Source organism: Ciona robusta, chromosome 8 (genome assembly GCF_009617815.1).
Source record: "Ciona robusta chromosome 8, ASM961781v2".
NCBI lineage: Eukaryota > Metazoa > Chordata > Ascidiacea > Phlebobranchia > Cionidae > Ciona > Ciona robusta.
In genome coordinates, this window is record NC_143242.1 from 1,032,132 (window position 1) to 1,054,816 (window position 22,685).

The window sequence follows — 22,685 nt, forward strand, 5'->3', positions numbered from 1 at the left end:
AACACTAAACAATTTAATAACACGAAACAACAAATATGCTCCAGGCCTACTTCCAACTTTAAAATAACACGAAACAACAAATATGCTCCAGGCCTACCTCCAACTTTAAAATAACACTAAACAACAAATATGCTCCAGGCCTACCCCCAACTTTAAAATAACACTAAACAACAAATATGCTCCAGGCCTACCTCAAACTTTAAAATAACACAAAACAATTTAATAACACGAAACAACAAATATGCTCCAGGCCTACTTCCAACTTTAAAATAACACGAAACAACAAATATGCTCCAGGCCTACCTCCAACTTTAAAATAACACTAAACAACAAATATGCTCCAGGCCTACCCCAACTTTAAAATAACACTAAACAACAAATATGCTCCAGGCCTACCTCCAACTTTAAAATAACACTAAACAATTTAATAACACGAAACAACAAATATGCTCCAGGCCTACTTCCAACTTTAAAATAACACGAAACAACAAATATGCTCCAGGCCTACCTCCAACTTTAAAATAACACTAAACAACAAATATGCTCCAGGCCTACCCCCAACTTTAAAATAACACTAAACAACAAATATGCTCCAGGCCTACCTCAAACTTTAAAATAACACAAAACAATTTAATAACACGAAACAACAAATATGCTCCAGGCCTACTTCCAACTTTGAAATAACTCTAAACAACAAATATGCTCCAGGCCTACTTCCAACTTTGAAATAACACTAAACAATTTAATAACACGAAACAACAAATATGCTCCAGGCCTACCTCCAACTTTAAAATAACACTAAACAACAAATATGCTCCAGGCCTACCCCCAACTTTAAAATAACACTAAACAACAAATATGCTCCAGGCCTACCTCCAACTTTAAAATAACACTAAACAATTTAATAACACGAAACAACAAATATGCTCCAGGCCTACTTCCAACTTTAAAATAACACGAAACAACAAATATGCTCCAGGCCTACCTCCAACTTTAAAATAACACTAAACAACAAATATGCTCCAGGCCTACCCCCAACTTTAAAATAACACTAAACAACAAATATGCTCCAGGCCTACCTCAAACTTTTAAATAAAACTAAACAACAAATATGCTCCAGGCCTACTTCCAACTTTAAAATAACACTAAACAACAAATATGCTCCAGGCCTACTTCCAACTTTAAAATAACACTAAACAACAAATATGCTCCAGGCCTACCTCAAACTTTTAAATAACACGAAACAGTTAAATAAAATTGCGCAATAACATCGACACGCTCGACGACCTCATAGAAATATCTAACTACGTCATACTAAGGGGATTTTCGGAAAGCTTCCAGCCTGAGCGTTAAAGCATTAACCATAGTTTTTAACATGTTACCTATACATTATATTATTGCATAACAATTGGTATTGTTTGAACGACAATGGGTAATGTTCGAACATCAGTGGATAAATATTGTATCCTACAAATGTATATGAACTTGTAATAACAAAAAAATGATAATAACTATTGATAAAGTTTACATTTTTGCTACAAATTGGGTATTGCTACACTGTTTTTCGCACAAGCCACTTCTCATAAATTATCTCCAAGTGCAAATGACTGAATTTCGAATATATTTTCAAAATATTATCTTTTTATTATATCAGTATCTTATGTTTAAATATCCCCTGAAGTATTAATTATTGAATTAAAAGCAAACTTTTCAAAGTTTGGCAATGAAAACATACAAAATTACAATGTGGGGGAAGATGGGACTCTAAATAAAAATATATTTACATTAGCAGTATTCTGCAACTTGTAGTTAACCTACCAAATCTAACCGGCTGTGCTAGTTTCTTTGCCATGTAAACTTTATATATATAACGTTAAACCGATATTTTTTGTTTTTTTTTTGCTCGATCCATGTGGCGGTTCTCGTATACGCGATTATCTATAATGACGGTTTTGTCTTCGATCGAATGCTTTGATTGATAATACCTTTTGTTGTTCTTTTAATCATCGTCGGTTCAGGCGGGGAGTATTGAAAGTACGGTTTTCTAGCCTAATTCTGCTTTTAACGTTCTTTATTGTTTACTACCAGTACTAAATGGGACGAGAGAATGGAATGAAAAAGGTGTACCATCTTCCCCCACCCTGTACTATACTTATTCAAGTATTTCTTTTTTTTGGTTGTTTATATTTTGTTGTTGCAAATATACCGAATATACGTACTAAAAAAAACGGTTTCTGTAAGGTTTTAAATAGTAAATGCTGATTTTACTTTTTTAAATTTAAGTAAGCAACAGTTTTAAAGTTAACTTGTAATAAACTAAGCTTAAATTTTTCAAAGTTTTATTTTTCCTGTTTTCACCCTTATTTGGCAATGTTGCATTTTTGCAACAAATAGTGATTGCCAAAATGAGAAAGAAACAAAAAATGAGAAACAAAAAATTTCCAAATCTTAAACTTTACACATACATATATACCAAAAAACATAACAAATATTTTTTGGTATATAGCTAAATCATAAAATGCCAATAAAAGGGTTAACATTGATGGATTTGAATGTTTTGTCTTATATACCAGCGAAACAATTACCTGTAAATACTGCCAAAAGCCAGGTCACAAGCAAGCAAAGTGCCCTGTCAGAATAAAGGACTACTCTTCATTATAGCAACAAGCCGAAGGCGGGAACCACAAGAGGAATAGTACAACTCAGAAAGCAACCGAAACCACACAACCAATGAGAACTGCCAGAAGCTCAAAGCTCCATCTAACAAGCTCAGAAACCTCACAGCCCAGACCCACGTCGACAACTCCCAGCTGCGAAGTCTTTTGCCCCGGGTGTGATCGCGAGGGCCGACTCCAACTAGAATGTAAAACGTTTTACTGTTTCGCTGCACGACTGACTTCAAGGCTGCAAAGACATGTTGCTCAACCACCGAGCGTTTCCTCGTCATCTCAACGTCAACAAAGACGCCATGTGCACTGTGCAAGGAGACCGTAACCGGCTATTTCCCGCCCGGCTATTTCCCCCCGTGACTATTCCCCCCGGCTATTTCCCTTCCGACTGTTCCTCCACCGACTGTTTACCCCCATGACTATTCCCCCTGTGACCATCGTGTTAGGGGTTAGGGGTTAGGGGTTAGGGGTTAGGGGTTAGGGGTTAGGGGTTAGGGGTTAGGGGTTAGGGGTTAGGGGTTAGGGGTTAGGGGTTAGGGGTTAGGGGTTAGGGGTTAGGGGTTAGGGGTTAGGGGTTAGGGGTTAGGGGTTAGGGGTTAGGGGTTAGGGGTTAGGGGTTAGGGGTTAGGGGTTAGGGGTTAGGGGTTAGGGGTTAGGGGTTAGGGGTTATAGTCACTGGGGTGAATTAGCCGGGGGGAATAGTCACGGGGGGAATTAGCCGGGGGGGAATATTCACTGGGGGGAATTAGCCGGGGGGAATAGTCACGGGGCGGTAGGGAAATAGCCGGGGGGAATAGTCACAGGGGGGAATTAGCCGGGGGGAAATAGTCACTGGGGGGAATTAGCCGGGGGGAATAGTCACGTGGGGAAACCTTTTTAGCGCACGAAACAAACAGAGACAGAGGTGTCGCAATCCTAATACAACTATCGGTTAAAAAAATCACTTATCATACGCCGATCCAGACCTACGATAACTACTTACCGATGTCACGACACAAAACACAAGAATCCTGCTTGCCAGTATTTATAGTAGGGTGGGGGAAGATGGGACATCTTTAGCACATAATATCTAAGTATCCTGATCGTGTTTAAAACAACTGACGGTGGTCTATTGGAGTCGTGAGGATATAGTTTTATAATTCATTAAATGTTCTTCGTTTACTACTAAATGGGACGAGAAAATAGAGCTAACAAGTGTCCCATCTTCCCCACCCTACTGTACAAGGTAATATCTAAAGTAATTACGAGTCGTCTCAAAGGGTGCCTGAACGACATCATAGGGCAAGAACAAAATGGCTTTATGCCAGGACGTCACATCAACAACAGCCTAAGACTATTATTCGATGTCATAGACTACTCTGACCAAGAAAATATTCCAGCAACTGTTCTCACATTGGATATATACAAAGCCTTTGATTCCATTCAGTGGCCATACTTAATAAGCTGTCTTAGGGCTTTTGGATTTGGACATCGCATAACAGCAATGATAAAGGCGCTTTATCAAAACTCAAGATGTCGAATAAGCAAAAATAAATATTTATCAGGAACTTTTGACATAAGTAGAGGTGTTCGACAAAGCGACCCTCTTTATTCCTGTTGGGCATCGAGTGCCTCGCACAGCGGATAAAAATTAGACTCGAGTTGGTGGAATCGACGCACATGGGCATTATCTGTTACATCTCGTCCACCCGCTAAACGAAGGTGAAATGTTTGCGCGTCTTAAGATCGTTGGGTTTCCTCAAAATTGAAACGCAAATACACTACGAAGATTTGAGGACCCTTCATATTTTTACAATCGTAAAAAATAGATATTTAAAACTTTTTAAGTATAGAATGTTGTTCTCGTGGAACACCCATTGTGATCGGCAAACGTGTTGCTGCAGTAAACAACATTAAATTGTTTTGATTGGGAGAAAACAATTGTTAAGTCAGTGTAATTATGTCCAAATACGCCTTTCCCTATATAAACGTTTAATAAAAACATAGCTACTTTAATCGTAAACGTAAAACACGAGCATTTTAGTTTACTTTTGCAAGGTTAAGAACGGTTCTTGTACGAAATGTTCAAGGTCGTTTTTTGAAGCTATGAATGAATGTAACTTACTTTATCCTCGCGTGTCCGGAAAACGACAGTCGTTATAACATGTGTGTTCATACACCTCGTGCCAGCCTACGAGTTACCATGTATGTTACTTTGTAGCGGATTATTTTTTTTGGATTTTTTCATTTTTTTATGTATTGCTGATAATTTGGACAACCCATTAGTGACCACTGGGTTGGAGCAATTATCGTTCAGTGTCTTGCCGAAGGACACATACGCCCACAATGGTAGCAACGTCGAGCCTTGAACACGGAACCTCTGGGTTCGCTAACCGCTATGTAACGGCGCTGTAAATAAACTTCATTGAATGGTATGAATAGAGTAGGGTTTGGGCCTGATTGTTTCTATAGATACTTAGCAGCAAGTTAAAAGCTGTAGTGACTTGTAAATCTGGGGTGATAAAACACACTATCTCACTCTTGTTTTGAAAATTGGGGTGACAAGGGACCCTCGGAACCCCTAACTGAACGCCTATGAATAGTTGTACGTAAATATTATTGGGTATTATACTACTATAGTTAACTGTTGTTTGAGAAATAACTAACACATGTTCGATTTCTTGTTGCTATGCATAGAAAATCATCTATTTAACTTCTATGCCTTTCTTGAGTTTGCTCTGCGTCATAGATTATATACAGATCACAACATGACTTACAGTGTACAGGGCATAAATATTGGTGCATGTCAGTCTTAGTGAAAACTACGTTAACAACTTAAGTAACAGCATCAACCTATGTAGGCAGTCAAACATTTCCCATTTAAGTATTTTATGTTTAATGGCGCCAAGCATCGAACTGGTTACCATTTGGTTGCGACGCAGGTGCCTTAACCACCGAGCGACAACAATCCGACTGTGTTGTGATATACATTTTAAGGTATAAAGCTTATGAACAGTTTCATTTAAATGTAAGGCCTCTACATGCTTTATTAAAAATAAAAACAACAATATGTACGATCTTTTTATAAATCAAGAAAATATTCAATCTATGTACAAGTAATCTACACACTTAAACTTCTTTATAAAATGATAGGTAAAATAATTTTCTCTGTTATGCTTAGGTAATTGTGTGTTGCAAGTGTATTTGTGTGACATGTTTGTGTAGCAGTCACTGTGTTAGTTTCTAACATATTGTTCAACATGCTTAAAAGTTCATTTCTTTTTTTTAGCAGCAGACAAATCGTATCTAAAGCCTTTCTTTGTTGCAGCAGCTTCCTTCTTTAGCACCTGTAATGTTTCAAACATGAACTTATTTTCCTAAAACTGCAAAAACAGGTAAAAGATTCCCAAACTTACCGCTTTCATTATGGTTTGTTTTAGTTCATTTTGAGAAAGAGGTCTACTTTCCTCATCACCACGTATATCCAGATCATCGCTGTCGTAATCATCCCTAAGTAAGAAAACAGAAAGTTAAACCTATATACTTTAAAACGTGTTATAATAATATTTTAAAAATAGTTTTAGTGTAAATATAAAACAGTTGTTCCAGAAAATATATTTTCCATAGTGATGCTTAGACATCGTAATTAGGTAGCTTTCATGCAGGTAAAATAGGATGTTAAAATGTTGGTATATTAAAAAGCCTAATGTTGACAGCAACACTTCAACACAGTTATTATTTACTTTATCTGAAGCACTGATGCAAGCAGCTTGTTCTTTTTCGCTCTTTGACGCAAATCACTAGTATAAAAATATATTCCTGTTAAAAGTAGGATAAAAACTGCTGTTGACAAAAAATACTTCTTCACTAGATATCTGTACATGATCAAGCTCACTAGATATATTCTGAGGCTTTATATGATCTATCTTAACAATACTGTATAATACTATAACAACTCAATAAACTTAAATAGGTCTTTCCTTTTTCGTACTTTGTTCTGAATAATAGCCAAAAGATAAAGCAATTTAAGATGTTCAAAAAATAAAAATTCGTTATGTAAGACAGTATGATCAAAATTCTAAACATTATTCATATATAAGTAATCCTCAACCAAGTATTTGCTGTCAAAACTATTTTTGCTTAGGATAAAACTAAACACTGAAGTCTTAAAGGCTATCCTAACAATTGGAAGCACAATTGATTTAATTTTAATTCCATTAAAATAAAATATTGTTGATAGGTACGAGATTTATAAGTGTCTGGCCGGTGGTTTACTTAGTTGTGCAGTTTATTGCGTAAAACGAAGTTCAATATCTACTGATCTTTTAAGCCAGTAAAGCAAGGGATAGTTCCAACAGATTGCGAAGCAATTTTATGTCGTACACAGTGGCGCAGCCAGAAAAAAAATTAAGGGGGGGTTCAATTTTTTTTATTAAAATACCCCCTTTTTACACCTTAATGTATGAAACTCAGTATAATGAAAAACGACTAAACTCTCTCAGACACTAATTCCGAGCGATACAATGTTTCTGTATTCTGAATGGGAGAAATCTCAAAAATCACTACGTAATAGATTTTGCACACGTCTGTCACCCCAGCTACCAAATTTTGTTATAAAGCGTATTACTGACTAAAGTGTGGTGCATGTGCCAGTTTGTTAAAGCTGCGAATTAATGTTTCATGTTCGTTTTTGCGTTCAATTGTTACTTCACATCTTATTGTAACACAACTAATAATAGTGCCGTTTCATAATGTACCAATCGAGAGGAATGTGCCCATTGCCTGACCCACCACGCGATCGAAAGGTCACATATTTACGCTCTGCGCTCGCTTAGGAAATAAAGGAAGACCCATGCGGTAGCATACATTCAACACTTAGTAAGCGAAGCAATCGTTGTGAATTTGTTCTTGCAAAAAAAATGACGATAGGCAAAGTCAGTTTGTGGCCAGTGTTTTATTAGTTATTCTATTTATTTAAAATTTAATGGTTCCTAAATTTTATCTACTCGAGAACCACTTTTTGATTCATGCGAGTTCTCGTACCACTTACATACTAAAGTGAATTTCAAACAAAAAGTCGCCTAATTATTACTGTAGTTTTTCAGCGGGAATATGCAACACAAACTTATTATTGCCTTTTTTAAAGTCGCAGATGAAATAAATGTAAGTTGCCTATTAAACAGAGTAACAGGCTGTATTAAACAACCTTAATATGTTCCAGAAGTAGAATATAACACGAAATGACACGCTCTACGTGATTAATGGGAATTAAAATAATGTTCACGACAATCACTAAAAGATCGTTTGTGATCGTTGTTTTAATAAGTTGCTTGCCCACCACCGAGGAGACTTTTACGTACCACTGGTGGTACGCGTACCACAGTTTGGGAACCACTGAGTCTTTTAAATGTTCAAACTTTTGAATTTTGAAATAGTGTTACATAACATAACAAGTGGACATCAATTTCCAATTAAATATTTTATGGGTAAAATTAAATTAAATAATATCTTGCAGCTGGGATTCATAAAACTCTGGTTCTTGTGCGGTGCAAACAAAAAACGTTGTTTGGCTTCTGCGCAAGCTCGGCCGGGCGATAACTTGGTAACGAACCGTTTTGTCGCTATTGGCTGTGTTGTTGCAGCGTAAGGGCTCGCCGGACGTAAGAAACTGGATTTTGTATTAATAGGACTTCTTTCCATTACAAAAATTCAGACGATAGTATTATCACTGATAAAGGGGTTTTTCTACAATCCCACGTCTTCAAAAAAATAACCGCGTTACAAAATTTTGTAATTTAATTTATTTTTTATATAATTTCTTTTCTTTTGGGGAGGGGGGTTAAAAGGGAGGGTCGCGACCCCACCTGGCTGCGCCACTGGTCGTACACATAACATTCTTCAGTATTCGACACCCTTATGGAGTCTCCATATAATAAATTATGAAGCCAATCATCTATAGGTATTGTTTTATTGATCAGGTGTTTTTTTATTATGCAGCTTTGAATTAGCCATTGAACTCTCTCAAATAAGGTTAGTTATTAATAATATGCCTACCCTGTTGAAGGAGGTGCAATTAACAAAGGTTGAACCGTTTCCACTGGAACTTGACCAAGAATAACACGAGCACTTTCTTGTGGATCATATTGCTTCTCATAATCCTAACATATTGATCTTAATTAACACTTACGTTTGTTCAGTGTATTCTATTTACAAATTCACTAATATTGTTTAAACTTGACAATGAGAGATAATTGTTTAATTAATGTCTTGCAGACATACACATATTACTTATGATCACACAAATAAAATAAAGTTTGACTAACTGCTGTGTTCAGTGTAGTGTATTTAGTGGAAACCTTATTTATGCCATAAACTAAACATATTATGCTGCTAAAACAAGCATATTGTAGGCAGTAGGTATTTAGAAATTACACTTTGATAAACAGGTCGTCTTACACAACCTTTTCATATGACACAAGACACTTATAGCAGAATTTCTAACATGTGTGTCATGAAACAGAATGTGGTTTGCTGTAAAACTTTTTTTCTATTTACATAGTGTAAGTTTAATGTTCACCAAACAGATCAAGAATGTCCAAGTGTGAAAACAGCTTAAGCTATTTAGGATCAAAAGACATTTTTTGTTTGGATATAATAAACTATAATAAACCTGAGAATCAATAAAAGATTGTGCCGTCAACAATTCATTTGCTCGTTGTTCAATAATACCAAGGTATTGCATAATATTGTCGTCCTTCACTCCCTCTGAACTTCCAAGAAGGTCATTCAAAACTCGCAAGTCGCATCCAGTTCGTTTAAAGATTGATCCTATACCTGTATTAAATGGTAAAACAAGACTAATTTTTTAATAACCAAGTTTTTTTCACAACCTAACTGGTCTGTTGCAAATAATAGTTTTTGTTCTAGAAAACAACTTTTTTGGTATGATCAATTTTAAAACTTATTAAAGTTGATCAGTAAATCGGCATTTGGTAACAAAGTTGTGGCATGGCCTTCAAAAATGTGTTAGGTGGGCAATATTCTGTTATTCAGATAGTATTATGTGTACCAAGTTTATACACAGGCCATTTATATTGATTCTGCTACATTGTAAAGTACTGAACACTGTTTTCCTATGTTAGTGTAGAATGGTGGGCACAATATGTTATGCAGAAGGTCTACAAATTTACTAGACACCTTTATCTGGGGTTCAATGCATTCTTACCCAACTTCAAGCGATCAAGTATTTTCAAGGTAGTAGATAATTGCTCTATGTTTTCTAAATATTTGGCATTGGCATAGCTTGTTGCTGCTTCTAGTTTTCGTAGAATTTCTTGCCGACCTGAATCTAACTTAAGACCTTGATCATGGAATTGTGAAATGTCTTTATGGATCTGTTTTAAACGTTAGATAAAGTTTAATAATATCTCAAAAATTAATTTATTCATTCTCATATAGGGAGGAAAGAAGCCACGAATATAACACAGGTGTCAGGTTGCATGACATATGGGAAGGTTCCACACCTCATGTGCTTAGTAATGAGTTATGTATTCAATTTTTTAAGTGATGCATCATGACACAACACATGGATTGTTACAGAACAAACTAAACTGTTTTTTGCAATTTGCAATAATTTGTACATACACATTGAGGCTAAATAAAATAAAAAATCTTGAGATAAATTTACAGAACCAATAATTTCTTCACAGGTAGCAACTTAGCTGAATAAAATTAAGGAACTTACAACTTCAATGATATCGCGCAACCGCTCAACTTCATTGTTTTGCTCATTTACATAATTAAACAGAGCAAAGTTACAATCTTCCACTGCAACCAAATAAATAGGTTTATTAGTGATTTTAGTTTTCTTTAGCTAGATTACAATCATTGAAATTCATGTAAAAATGGGCATCTTCTAAAACCTGCAGTAACCCTCTAACCCAGGGGTTTCCAAACCGCGGCCCGCAGAAGCAAAATAAATGGCCCTCAGAGGACTTCAAAATTACCGATTGCATACGTTCACAAATAAACATATTACTTTAAAAAATTGTCCAAAATGTTTTATTGATTTCTGTAATAATTTACATTGTCTTTGTTACGTCACAAAAATAATTATGACTGTCACAGCATCAGCCAACCTCCCACGCTTGTTACTCTGGTATAGGGGTTATATCGCGACATGATTCACCAAAAATACTGTCAAACTTTGTCTTTTACTCCGCAAGTACGTAGTTTAATCTATTCTAGCAGCCATGTTTATTACCAGCATATATGTCGAACTTCCTGACCTAACTAACAGTATTCGTTATAATCAAGTTTTGGCCAATACAAGTCGCGTCGCCAATATAGCAAGGAAAACCTTGCCCGACCATGGCCTACTCAATACACGGCCTAGGAATACACCGAAACTGCTCCGAAAATAAGAGGCCTATTGACGCGAATAATGCCCATTATAATACATTGTTACGTCACGGTTTTATGAATGGATTTCCTTCGTTTTGAATGCAGTTTGCAGTTGTTGGTAGGTTCAATACCAGTTCTAGGTTGTTTTAACTTACAGTTTATCACAGAACGTGTCGCCGGGATATTTTCTTGTTTAGTTAAAATCATACCAGACATATAAAGCAGCGCAAAAGGTTTATTAGTATATAAATATCAGTTTATTAAGCATAAAGAGAGACGAGCAATCAGATTCAGTTTACCAACACAGAAAACCTACGTTTTGATTATATTTAATTTAGTAGACAGGCATTTAGCAAGTTTTATAATGCAGCACACCTTTATAATTTTATTTAGATTAAATTGTAAGCCACCAGAATTATTAAGCAAGCTATTTAAGCATGGTCAATAGGTGTTCCGTAGTTGGATAAAAATATTTGGATAAGGGTACCATCTGTGCATGTTATAATCATGAAGAAGTGGCAAGAAGATCTTCAGGAAGGAAGACTAGTCAAATTTAAACAGCGACAAAGGTCTAAAGTTAGACACAACACTTAAGTACGAAGGGAGGCTATCGTGAGTTTGTTTGTATTAAACAGTCTTAATTTATGATGTGGTGTATGACCCATTTTTTGACCTTGAGGAAGAGCCTCTGTCCTGCTTTAACAAAAAAAAACCTCAGGTAGAAAATGAGTTATGAGCAGCAGGACAGATCAAGGCATAAGCACCTTGAGACAAAAGGCTAATGCTTGTGTTTATCCAATATCCTATATTGTTTTTAAGGGCCGGTTTTAAAAGTCCGCAACGGACATATCAATTAACTTACTTGTTGTTACTGCGGTGTTGTTTTGCTAGATATGCATAGGCTGTCTTAAAAAACTTCTGTTTTAAGCCAAATACTATTTTCACTCAGCGACTGAGCCAAACTAAACTGTCGGTAAAACTTACTTGTATGCCGCACGTGGTTAAAAGTAACTCCTATCTGTTCAGTCATGCTTAAACATTTATAAAAAATATAAGATGTTGACAAAATAACCCGAAAAATAAGGTAATTTAACCGGGAATGGTAAATAAACTGTTATTTGATGCAAAAACTACAGCCAGACAGCAAAATCCATTCATAAAACCGTGACGTAACAATGTATTATAATGGGCATTATTCGCGTCAATAGGCCTCCTATTTTCTGAGCAGTTTCGGTGTATTCCTAGGCCGTGTATTGAGTAGGCCATGGCCCGACGCATAATTATGATTTCATATATTGGCCAGTGATAAAATAAGTTTGGGAACCCCTGCTCTAACCGTATACTGTATATTACCAAATTTTTAAATATTATACAGAATAAAACCTACTTTTATTACCAATTAAATAAATTCTACTTTAAAACATATCATTGGCAGTTAGAATATCATATAACAATTAACAAATACTTGGGGCAAGCTTAGCTTCAATTTTGGGGACCATGGTAAATCATCTGTTACATACCCTTGATAAAATTTGCAACAATTTCATTGACATCCACTTCCCCTGTTATTTGTTCAATCTCCGCAAATGCTTCTTCATATGATTGAATAATCATTCTTCCTTCTTCCTTTTTCACATCTTTTTCTGATTTAAAATGTCAGTAATATTAAATGAAATAATTTCAAGCAGAACAAATTTCGTTTTATCAAAAATTACCGCACAATCTATGAGCACTGAAAAGGGGTGTTTTCCTTTTGAGAAAACTTAAATGTCTAAAGAAACTTATTTTTTAATTTTTAAAAGGACTATGAATAGTTTTGTGATGTTAATAAAGTTTAATTTTGTTTCCATGCAATCAACCAAATTAAATGAACCGCAATAGGATGGAAAATTCCCAAATTTTTATTCCAGATTGTCTTTCTTCTTTCATTTAGATTCTTTACTTGGACCAACTGGTGGTCAATTGTTTGTCTGCTAGGTGTAGCGAACACGCTTATTTTTTTTAAATAAACGTAAATATGTTTTCAACTGTAAGCGTGTTTTAACAACTGTTGTTTTGTCGCTATATCCTGTCCTTTTGTTTAAAATATTTCTAAATCTTTGCTACCGTAATCGAAGAGACAAATAAAAGTTATTATATTTTTTAGATTGATTGCTACATTAGGAATTACCTTTTCGAGGAGATATTATGTCAAATCCCCTTGCTGTAGCTTTTGCCATCATAAAGTCACGAACTTTTTTGTCATGGTTAATTACTCTTTGTAATTCCTGTATGAATATCAAACAAACGATGGCGATGGTAAATAAATACAAGGCACCAAACTTAAAGTATTAATATGATCCACTACAACTTAAAAAGTTCAACAATCACCAAGTGTAAGCAACATTAATGTTAAACACAATTTCCTACATTTGGTTAATTGAAATTCTCTGTATTAGCTAAAAACCAAAAAATTACATTTCTTGACTTCTCGGATCACCATCTTGACAAATGCCATGCTCTGTTGCGATACTACAGGCTTTAAAATAAATTTAAAATTAAATTTATGTTAAACTAGAATATGGATATCAATGCTGGTTAGAAGTGCTGATTTCATATATTCAAATATTACATGGATAAATTAATAACTCAGAGTTGTAATTTTATAAACAATACGCCTAGGATACTCACTTTTATTTCTGCATTAAATAATTGTAAATCTTTCTCTGCTTTTTCTTTTAAAAGAAATATTTTGCTGTGTGCATCGTCACGTTGGTCATACGCCAAGGTTGATGCTTCAATCACTTGACCGATCTCACGTTTTAAATCTTTCAAAGACTAATAAATAAAAACATAAAATAATTTTTTTTTTATTATATCAATTGATGTACAGAATTCCTCTTCAAATAATTCAACCGATAATAAATATTTGGAATTTTTGCAGATTTTTTTCGGCCTTTTTTGTGGTAATGGTAACAATTAGAGTACATTTGAGCATCTCCATTTATATAAAATTTGGGGGGCATGCTCCTTTAGGAAAGACCCCAACAGCAAAGATAGACTTGTTGGAACAATATTACTTTAAAATAACCCCCAAAAAATTAACATTAACATGTTTCTGTTTATATAAAATTTACCTTATCCAACTTTTTAAATTGAATTTGAAACCTTCCTTTCTCAATTCGTAATGTTTCAATCTGTTCTCTCAGAGCGCCATTGCATGTTAAGGCTATGTTAAATTTGGACAAAGCCTAAACAAGGTCACGTAATATGGTTATACCTTATGGATACTAGTTTGTTAAGACAATGAATGAATAATACTTATTTTATCTTTGCCACACCTTTATACCACGAGTGTCTTGTTTATACACTGCATATCCATGTATGAGTTATTACATATTTAACTTTTTGAGTGAACTTTTTTGTAATAATTTGGACAAACCATTGGTAACTACTGGATGTCTGATAGATATCTACAGATCTTGTTATACTAGTATTTTATTGGTTAATATGGGATCTTCATTCAGGAAAAGATAGGACTGGTAATTTTCTAAATAAACTAATTATAGTCCTAAATATTATTGTCATACTCTATGCAATCTGCCTTCCAGTACACTCATTCGTTTCTGAGTGGTTTGAGCAAAACTTCTGGTAGAATCAGCACCTCCCATTTTCTTACGCTGCTCTTGAACATTTTTCTCCCATTCTTGAATTTCCTCATTAAGTTTACTTTGATTTACTTTCTCTTCCTCAATTTCCAATAAACAGTCATCTACATAAAACAAAACTAAAATGATTGGACCCGACCAAACAGTTTGAAAAAATGTAAGCGAGTCATGTCACCGTAGGCGCCGAGTTTGGAAAAGAGGTGCCAAACGTGACGTCATAATTAAACAAAGCGCTATAGGCATCGCTTGTCAGTATCGCGATATTCTTTACCTATGGTTGTAATTTCACCTTTGAAGTAATAAAGTCGATTATATACACATACATCTGTAACCGGATATCAAAGGAGATCAAATCTCTTTCACTTCCGTGCGACAGATGTATCCCCTCACTGCACTTCGATCACAGTTTACTATATTTACTATAGGTTGAAGCAGGCGGAAACGTTCTAAATTTCTTGGATATGCAGAGGGCAGCGCGTTGACTATGATATCCTTTAAACCACTCAATACATGCGAGTGATGTGACACACTCGGATGTTTGACAGAAATTCGCAACATTTAATTGCCCTGCGTAACTTACAGTTTCGTGTAAAATAAATATAATTCGCTTGTTGAACAAGTGGTTATAAACTACGGTACCTAAAAAAAACGATCCCAGAAGTAGTATATTCCATATTTACAATGTTTTCCTCAGCCAAGCAGCGTGTTTATTACGAAATAGTAAAGATTCACACATGGATTTATTGCATCATAATAGCAATTGTCGGATCTGGCAATTAATTACGGTATAATAGCAATTCAAACGTTAATTATTTGTGTCATAATAGGGACTCACACCTTCATTATTTAGCATATAATTTCTTAAAAACAGGCTGAATGTTTGCTTTTTTATGTTTGCGATAAAGTAAAGGATTGACACGTTTGCAATGAATGCTTTGTAAGCGCTTAAATGCGCCGATTTGGTGATTGGTATGTGACCGCTGGCATAGGCGCCTAGATTTCAAAATCAGCGGGGAGGCGATACTATTTTATAACAAAAAGTAAAAACGAGAAACATCAAATACGCTGTCTGCGATTACGGTCGCGTGCGCGGTTGGACGAGTTTGGGCATTTAGCTTTGATTGCGCAACAAGTTTACCGGATGCATCATAACTACGAGTCTTACGTAAAGTTAGATAAACACGTATTTCTGTTATGACACAGTACCAATTCACACGTGGATTATTCGGGATTGAGTAACAATTAGATTGTTGCAACACAGCAGCAATTGTTGCGTCGATTATTATTACAATAGTGGTTTATTGCCTTTAAGGTGTTGGGATTAAAAGTGTGTTTGCTTCATAGAACAATTGCGCTTTTATGCTGGGAAATGTTTTGAGTATCTAATCGTTGTTAGCGTATAGAAGTTGCTATTCGCTACAATGCGACGCACACTGAACGAAGGTAAATTGTTAACGTGTGTCGGCGTGATTAAAACTCTTGGTAAGTTTAGCAAGATTAAGGAACGCCTTCGCGTAAGGTATTTTCCAGCCTGATGTTAGGTTTGCCCACACTTACGTCAGAATTAATGCAGAGCGCTAACTTGTTCATAAACGTAAACTCGTTCGTAACAATCTAACGCAGCGGTTTCCAAACTGGGGTCCGTACAGCAGTTTCAGAGGGTCCGCAATGAAGCAATGATTGTGATTCAAAACCAAACCAAACATTGATTTAATTGCAGCAAAACAAGTGCACCCATCCATTTAAACAGGTTACTGTGTTTGATAGTTTTTGCTTTTTCTTTCATTGGTGTGGTTTTTGCATTTTTCTATAGCATTCTTTGATTTTTATAGGACCGCGAAATATCAAAATAATTGCATAGGGTCCACCAGGCAAAATTTTTAGAAAAGATTGGAAACCGCTGATCTTACGTATAAGTCGAAGCGTCTGATCACGCGTCCACCGCATGTCATGTTTATCAGGCGCGTGTAACGTCGAGGTTACTTTAGGTCACTTACGCATTTTTTTGAGCCTCAACGTGATACACAAATAAACTGCATTGGCTGATAAATACAATGTTTGTTTAATGGAAGGGAAGTAAAATTTATTTGAAAACAATTAAAATTTAACCAATTAAGTAATTACAAGTTCACTAATAACTAATTATAATAATTAAGCCTGTAGTTTGATTTTTATCGGCCTTATCAGATTTTTCGGTTTTAATCAGTCTAGTTTTCTAGGTGCATTAAAGTATCGGATATCGGCAACTGAAATTTACAAAATATCGGTATCGGTTTGAAAAAAGCAATATCGGTCGGGCTCTATATACGAGACCCGCATTCGCGGTAAAATCTAAACAAGACTTATGAAAGCAACTGCTGTGCCACCATCATAACTATTACTGGAAATGACACACGTAATATCACTAAGTAAATTTCGGAATGTTTCAACTGTTAAGGACCAGCTTTGGATTCCATGTAGACGGGATTTACTATTACAAACATTCGATTTATCACTTGTATATAAAAGTATGTTTAACACTTTTTCATGCGCAAATGAATAGATACAAGACTTGTAGATGCGATCGTCCATTTCTGAAATTTAAGAAGTTTGTTCCAGCCAATCTAATACGTTTTCGTATTCTTGCAAAAATACGTCTATCGCTGCATAACGAGGCACCCATCTCGTCGGCCATAAAAGCCTAAGTGAATGGTCATATCTATCTTTACCGAGTTTAAATGCAGTAAAGCTTGCGTTTTGGAAAAGAAAGAGAAAAAGTTACAACGAAAGCCAATTGCAGAGTTTTCCGTTAGCCATTATACCGAATAAATGGTGAACTGTTTGCTTCTCTGAATACCAAGCACAAGACGTTTACAGACTCCAGCATTTCGTGTTGTATATTAAGTCTGAGCAATCAAAAATGTTGCTGTTTTAGACACAACTTGACGTCAAATACAACGTTTGAAATAAGTTTGAATCCTGGTCCTCGTGACCGCGGAAAGAACAGCCTTGACGTGACAGATCGGTTTTGTTGCAGTATTTTGAAGGTTTTATTTCCATTGTTTAAATTGTTCTAACCTTCTATCCAAACTATTTGTTGATCTTGGGCGAGAATCTGTTGTTTGAGAATGCAATAACAACGCGTCTATTACGAATTACTTCTCCGCGAATTCAATACTGTCACGTTATACCACTGGCGTAGAGTATGGGCGTGCGGCAGTGTGACGCACTCCTGCCAATTTAGGAATTCGCTACTCCTGTTCAATGCACGATTACTGCATGCGCGTATTTAGTTTCGACGATAACATTAATTCGTAAAGAAATGTGTTAAAATTTGACTTATATTTGCGCAAACACGATTATTACAACATAACATCGTATTGTTTGTAAATATGCAGCAAATCACGCCCATTTTACACCTCCCTGATTGACCAATCAGAAACAAAGGAATCGTGGATTAACTAGCATTATTACGTGCGCTAGACCAGACAATGGCTTAATACGTATGGGATAAGGGAGTATTTAGAATAGCAATGTTTAGTTTACTTGATTGCGAGTTGCGAATGTGCGTCAGACATGTAAAAAAACAAAAATACGGCCGATACTGATTCGTATTTAAATTGATGTGGCAGTTTCCTAAATCGTAGACGCATGCGTTCTGCTTACGCCAATGTTTTTTACGAATGCTAAAATCGTGTTAAAAATACTAAATTCGCACAGTGGTGTTTTAGTTTTTTACTTATATTTTAACAAATTTTCTTCTGCTGCCCCACTGACGGTGTTTTTTGGCTATAAGCCAACGATTCCTCGTGCGGTCTTGATAATTAAAAAAGTTCAATCTAGTTTTGTTTTTTCCGATTAAAGCCAGATTACCGCGACATTTTCAACTTGCAACACACACAAACTGTCAGATAAACATTTGCGGATAAAACGTTTTTTTGCTCATAAAAAAACAGCTTTCCTGATACAAATACGGCGCAGTTTCATGTACCATACTTCTCAAACTGTATTCGGTCAGCATACAAATTTTTAACGAAAGCTAGTTTAAAATACTATAAAACTTATCGGCGATCACCGAGACACCGACCCGCAGTTTATGGCAACCAAGGCAACCAACTTCCTCTTTTGAAATTACCGGGAATTTAGTGGCGGTTTAAGAATGCCTGTGTTTGCAAGTAATTCCCGAACATACACGTGTCGAAATACTGGTTTATTTTTCTCATGTAATACGCATTCGTCACAATTCCTATTATTGCGAAATAGCTAGTTATGTTACGTCACAATTGCAAATGTCTCTTGGCTGTATAAATGCGGGATTTATGATAAAATAAACTGTTTGTTACGTCAGAACTGCACGAATAGGTAACTTACGTTAACATTATACGATTTGTTACGCAGCCGACCAAGTAAATAAAGTCCAGGCTACTAAAATATCGAGAGGTATTACACTTGCAAATTAAACCACGTTACATTGCGATAAGTGTTCCTGTCGCGTAGAAGGTCTAACTATTGCGTTAAGATACATCTGAATTAAATTGTGTTTGCGTGTTTGCGCACTCCCACGCAATTGCAAAACTCTACGCCAATACTGTCATACCGTTTGCCGAAACTATGTGTACATTGTTTAGACGGCCTAATAATTAGCATTTTTACCTATTCAGCACATGAAAGAAGTTATAACTTTTTTCGTAGATACGTCGCTTACGCGAGTCTTAGTTTTTGGCGGAAAGTGACGTCCGTCGACGCGTGTTATAGTGAAAACATATAATCGCGCTTGGTCCAACAATGGAGATGGACTATACGTTTTCGTTGCAAGGAACATTTAACATTGTGCAAGGAAAATAAAAGCTGTCCATAAAACGGTCAAAGCATTTTTTTCGGTTGGAGAAATACGCGACGTTTAGACTTACGCGACCTGTTTTTCTGACGTCATAACGGTAAATGTACTAGGCGCGTATGACCGCTGGACAGCTTAACCGGTCTTAACTTGGTATCTTACAACGTTTTAAAAATTCACGAGGTGCGTCGCACCTCCGCACCTCTAGTAGTCGGCGCCAGTGCATGTCGCACAATGATTTCACTATCATTACTTTAAAGAAGATCTTGTGATGCCGCGGAAATAGGTCTGACTGCGATACTGTGGGACCCGTACATGAATTTTGGAGAGAATCACACTGGTCATATATGACGGACATAAGTAGTATAATGTTAGGCAAATATGCTAAATTCTTTGAACATTCTTTGTTTACTATTCAATAGGACAAGAAAAAATAAATGAAAAAGTGTCCCATCTTCCCTCACCCTACTATATTAATATATTATAGATCATAAAATGACTAACCAATTATAACAGCCTATGCAAATATAAGCTAATTACCTTTTTCACTCAGCAACTTCTGCAGATCAAACATGTTCACTTTATCTTTTTCTTGATTTAGTTTACTTTCTGCCAAGTTAAGATTTTTTACTAGTTCCATTCGTTCTGATCTTAAATTTTCTATTTCAATTCTGTAATAAAATATTGGCAAAATTTAATTACAGTAATGAGTTAAGTAAGAATGAAAATAATCCAAAAAATGTTTTAGACACTTATTGACTCTTTAATTCTATACCAGATAATGGACAGGATTGTGTCCGGTACAGTGGCACAGTTGGTTAGAGGTGAGTTCAAAGCTTGTTGCTGCTACCACTGTGATCTTATGTGTCTTGGGCAAGACACTTAACGGCAATTGCTTCAACCCCATGATCTATAATGGTTACATTTGCGGTAACTTGAAAACTGGTACGAGGTGTATGAATCAGAACAACTTTGTCATAACGACTGTTATTTTCTGGCCACATTAGGATTTTCATTTTTTACATGCCTGACTGTAGGGGGGAATACATTTAAAGTAAAAAGCACAGATGTGGCGGCACACATCTACTCACAGTTGTCTACGAATTAAATCCTGTGACTCAAGAGCATATGCTTGTCTATCACCTTCCATGATACGATACTTTCGTCGGAGTTTTTCTAGTTCGGATTCTGCAATTTTATACTGTAATCTTAATGCAAAGTTAAATGCATACACAACCTGTCATATACCATACATCCTAGAATCTACTTGCCAGTTGCAAATTTGTGGCACAAGTATTTTCGTTTTATGCAACCGGTATTCATATTGTACATATTATTTAAATCCAATACAGTTTCTAACTAACACAGAATTTTACTAAATGCTATTTAGAATGATTTTCTAGGTCAATTAAATGATGTTTTAAACAGTTGCCAGTCAGACGATCGAACTTGTAAGTGCAACAGAGATTTAAACACAAAATATGCGAAATGCACAGTAACTATTTGAGATAAAAGAATTTTACCATAAGCATCAATGTCTCCATCAGAACCATCCGAGCGAAAACTTTTGGCTGATTTTCCCGTAAACATTGTGAAGAAGATTTATCGTAACTTTTGATATAAATATAGGCCCAGCTTGTGACAAATTTAATACGAGGATATCAGATAAGTTCCTAATATTTCAAACTGCAAAAGGTATTAAACTCATCATGGAACATTTGAGTAGCATAGATTCTACAGTTCGGATATATTATAACCAGTAGGGATGTGCCGAGCCGCGCCCGAACTCAAAAGCTCTTGTCCAAGCTACTCCTTTTTTGGCTCTCGGCTGAAATCTGGGCCGAGCGCCGAGCCTTATGCCATTGCTACAATATTGCACTCGAGAGCGAAAAATATTAAAAATGAAAAAAGTAAAGCTACTAAAAGATAACGAGACTAGTCAGTGTAGCTTTCTCTTTTCAGTGTAGCTTTTCTTTAATTATTTTTAGCTTTTCGTTGAAGCTCGGCGCTCGGCGAAAAATAACCAGGATTTTTTTAAATTTAAATTTTAAAAAAGCCTACTTAACTAACTATTTACACAAGAAAAAATATTTACATTTTTTCAGCCATGGGTGCAAACAGTCAGCAATTTTTAATCATTAGGTTATATCAAATTGTTTTGGTGATGCACGCCATAATTTGTTCCACGGCTGCTAACACTGTAGGCGTAAGTGTCTTAGGCAAGACACTTAACGGCAAATGCTCCAACCAAGTGGTCACTAATGGGTTGTCTAAATTTTTAACCATTCAGAAAAAAAAGAAAAAAAAAGTAAGTTACATTCATTCATACAAATAAACAATAAAAAAAATACGAATTAAATTCAGTAAGATTTTCTTCCACAGCTTGGAAATGTATGTACTTTAGAGGTCGACCGATATATCGGTTCACCGATATTCAATGTTGCGATTCGTTGCCAGGTGTCGCTGAGCGCAACTTTCAACGTCCAAATTGTCGCGAGAAAATTAATCATTCTGACGTCATAATACGTCACATCAGTGGCCGTATTTTCGTTACATATTTTCGTTAACGTATAGCTCTAAACGAATATCGGCGCGCGTCAAAGTAACGATCGTTTGTAGTTGACAAAATTGTGTGAAAATTAACTACAATACGACTGCTTTTTCATATATATGACTGATTGCGCAAATTGTTATCTATATTATCGTACCAACATGCTGACGAAAAGATCGAAAAGCTCCCGTGCCGGACTACAGGAACGGTAAACCGACAAAGTAAATGCAACAAAATTTACAAACCGGCATAAATTAATTTAAAATTTTATTGGGTGTTTTGATACCGCCAAGCAGCCTCGAAGAGAAATTTGATAACTCGTGATTGTAGACAATTGGTTTGTGACGAGACAATCCTTTACATAATTACAGACGTCAAAAAGCAAAATTCAACTTGTTTTCAAGAACCTGCAGGCTAAATAATGAACGTGTGAGTCCCTATTATGATGCAAATAATCGACGTGTGAATTGCTATTATGTCGTAATGAATTACCAGGTCAAACAATCGTTATTGTGATGTAATGAATCCACGTGTGAATCCTTACTATATCGTAACAAACACACTGCTTGGCGGAGGAAAACATGGTAAATATAAAGCAGCAATACTTCTGGAACAGATTT

At 35.7% G+C, this 22,685-nt stretch overlaps 1 protein-coding gene across 2 annotated transcripts; it reads right to left on the reverse strand.

Annotated features, from left to right (window-relative positions):
* Window positions 1–5,664: 5,664 nt before the first annotated feature.
* On the reverse strand, window positions 5,665–21,429 carry LOC149732043 (outer dynein arm-docking complex subunit 1-like). 2 transcript variants are annotated; one of them, XM_089883454.1, is made up of 15 exons: window positions 21,038–21,429; window positions 20,606–20,702; window positions 20,055–20,185; window positions 14,621–14,802; window positions 14,168–14,281; window positions 13,722–13,868; window positions 13,222–13,318; window positions 12,572–12,694; window positions 10,393–10,475; window positions 9,874–10,042; window positions 9,319–9,482; window positions 8,703–8,806; window positions 6,392–6,448; window positions 6,065–6,158; window positions 5,665–5,995 (listed from the first exon to the last, which is right to left on the reverse strand). In XM_089883454.1, exons 1-15 carry the CDS (start codon window positions 21,102–21,104, stop codon window positions 5,921–5,923), a joined length of 1,704 nt encoding a protein of 567 aa, XP_089739580.1. In that variant the 5' UTR covers window positions 21,105–21,429; the 3' UTR covers window positions 5,665–5,920. The 2 variants fall into 2 exon arrangements, with proteins under 2 accessions (XP_089739580.1, XP_089739581.1); XM_089883455.1 differs by lacking the exon at window positions 6,392–6,448 and having other exon boundaries at window positions 21,038–21,422.
* Window positions 21,430–22,685: the final 1,256 nt, after the last annotated feature.

What these genes read in the sequence shown, in the direction of transcription:
- LOC149732043 (XM_089883454.1), bottom strand. Translation starts at nt 21,104, where the DNA reads ATGTTTACGGGAAAATCAGCCAAAAGTTTTCGCTCGGATGGTTCTGAT. An exon ending in TGGAGACATTGATGCTTATG is followed by an intron (nt 20,703 to 21,037) that starts GTAAAATTCTTT and finishes ATAAAATTGCAG; the next exon opens with AATCCGAACTAGAAAAACTC. An exon ending in AATTTAAAAAGTTGGATAAG is followed by an intron (nt 13,869 to 14,167) that starts GTAAATTTTATA and finishes TTTATTTATTAG; the next exon opens with TCTTTGAAAGATTTAAAACG.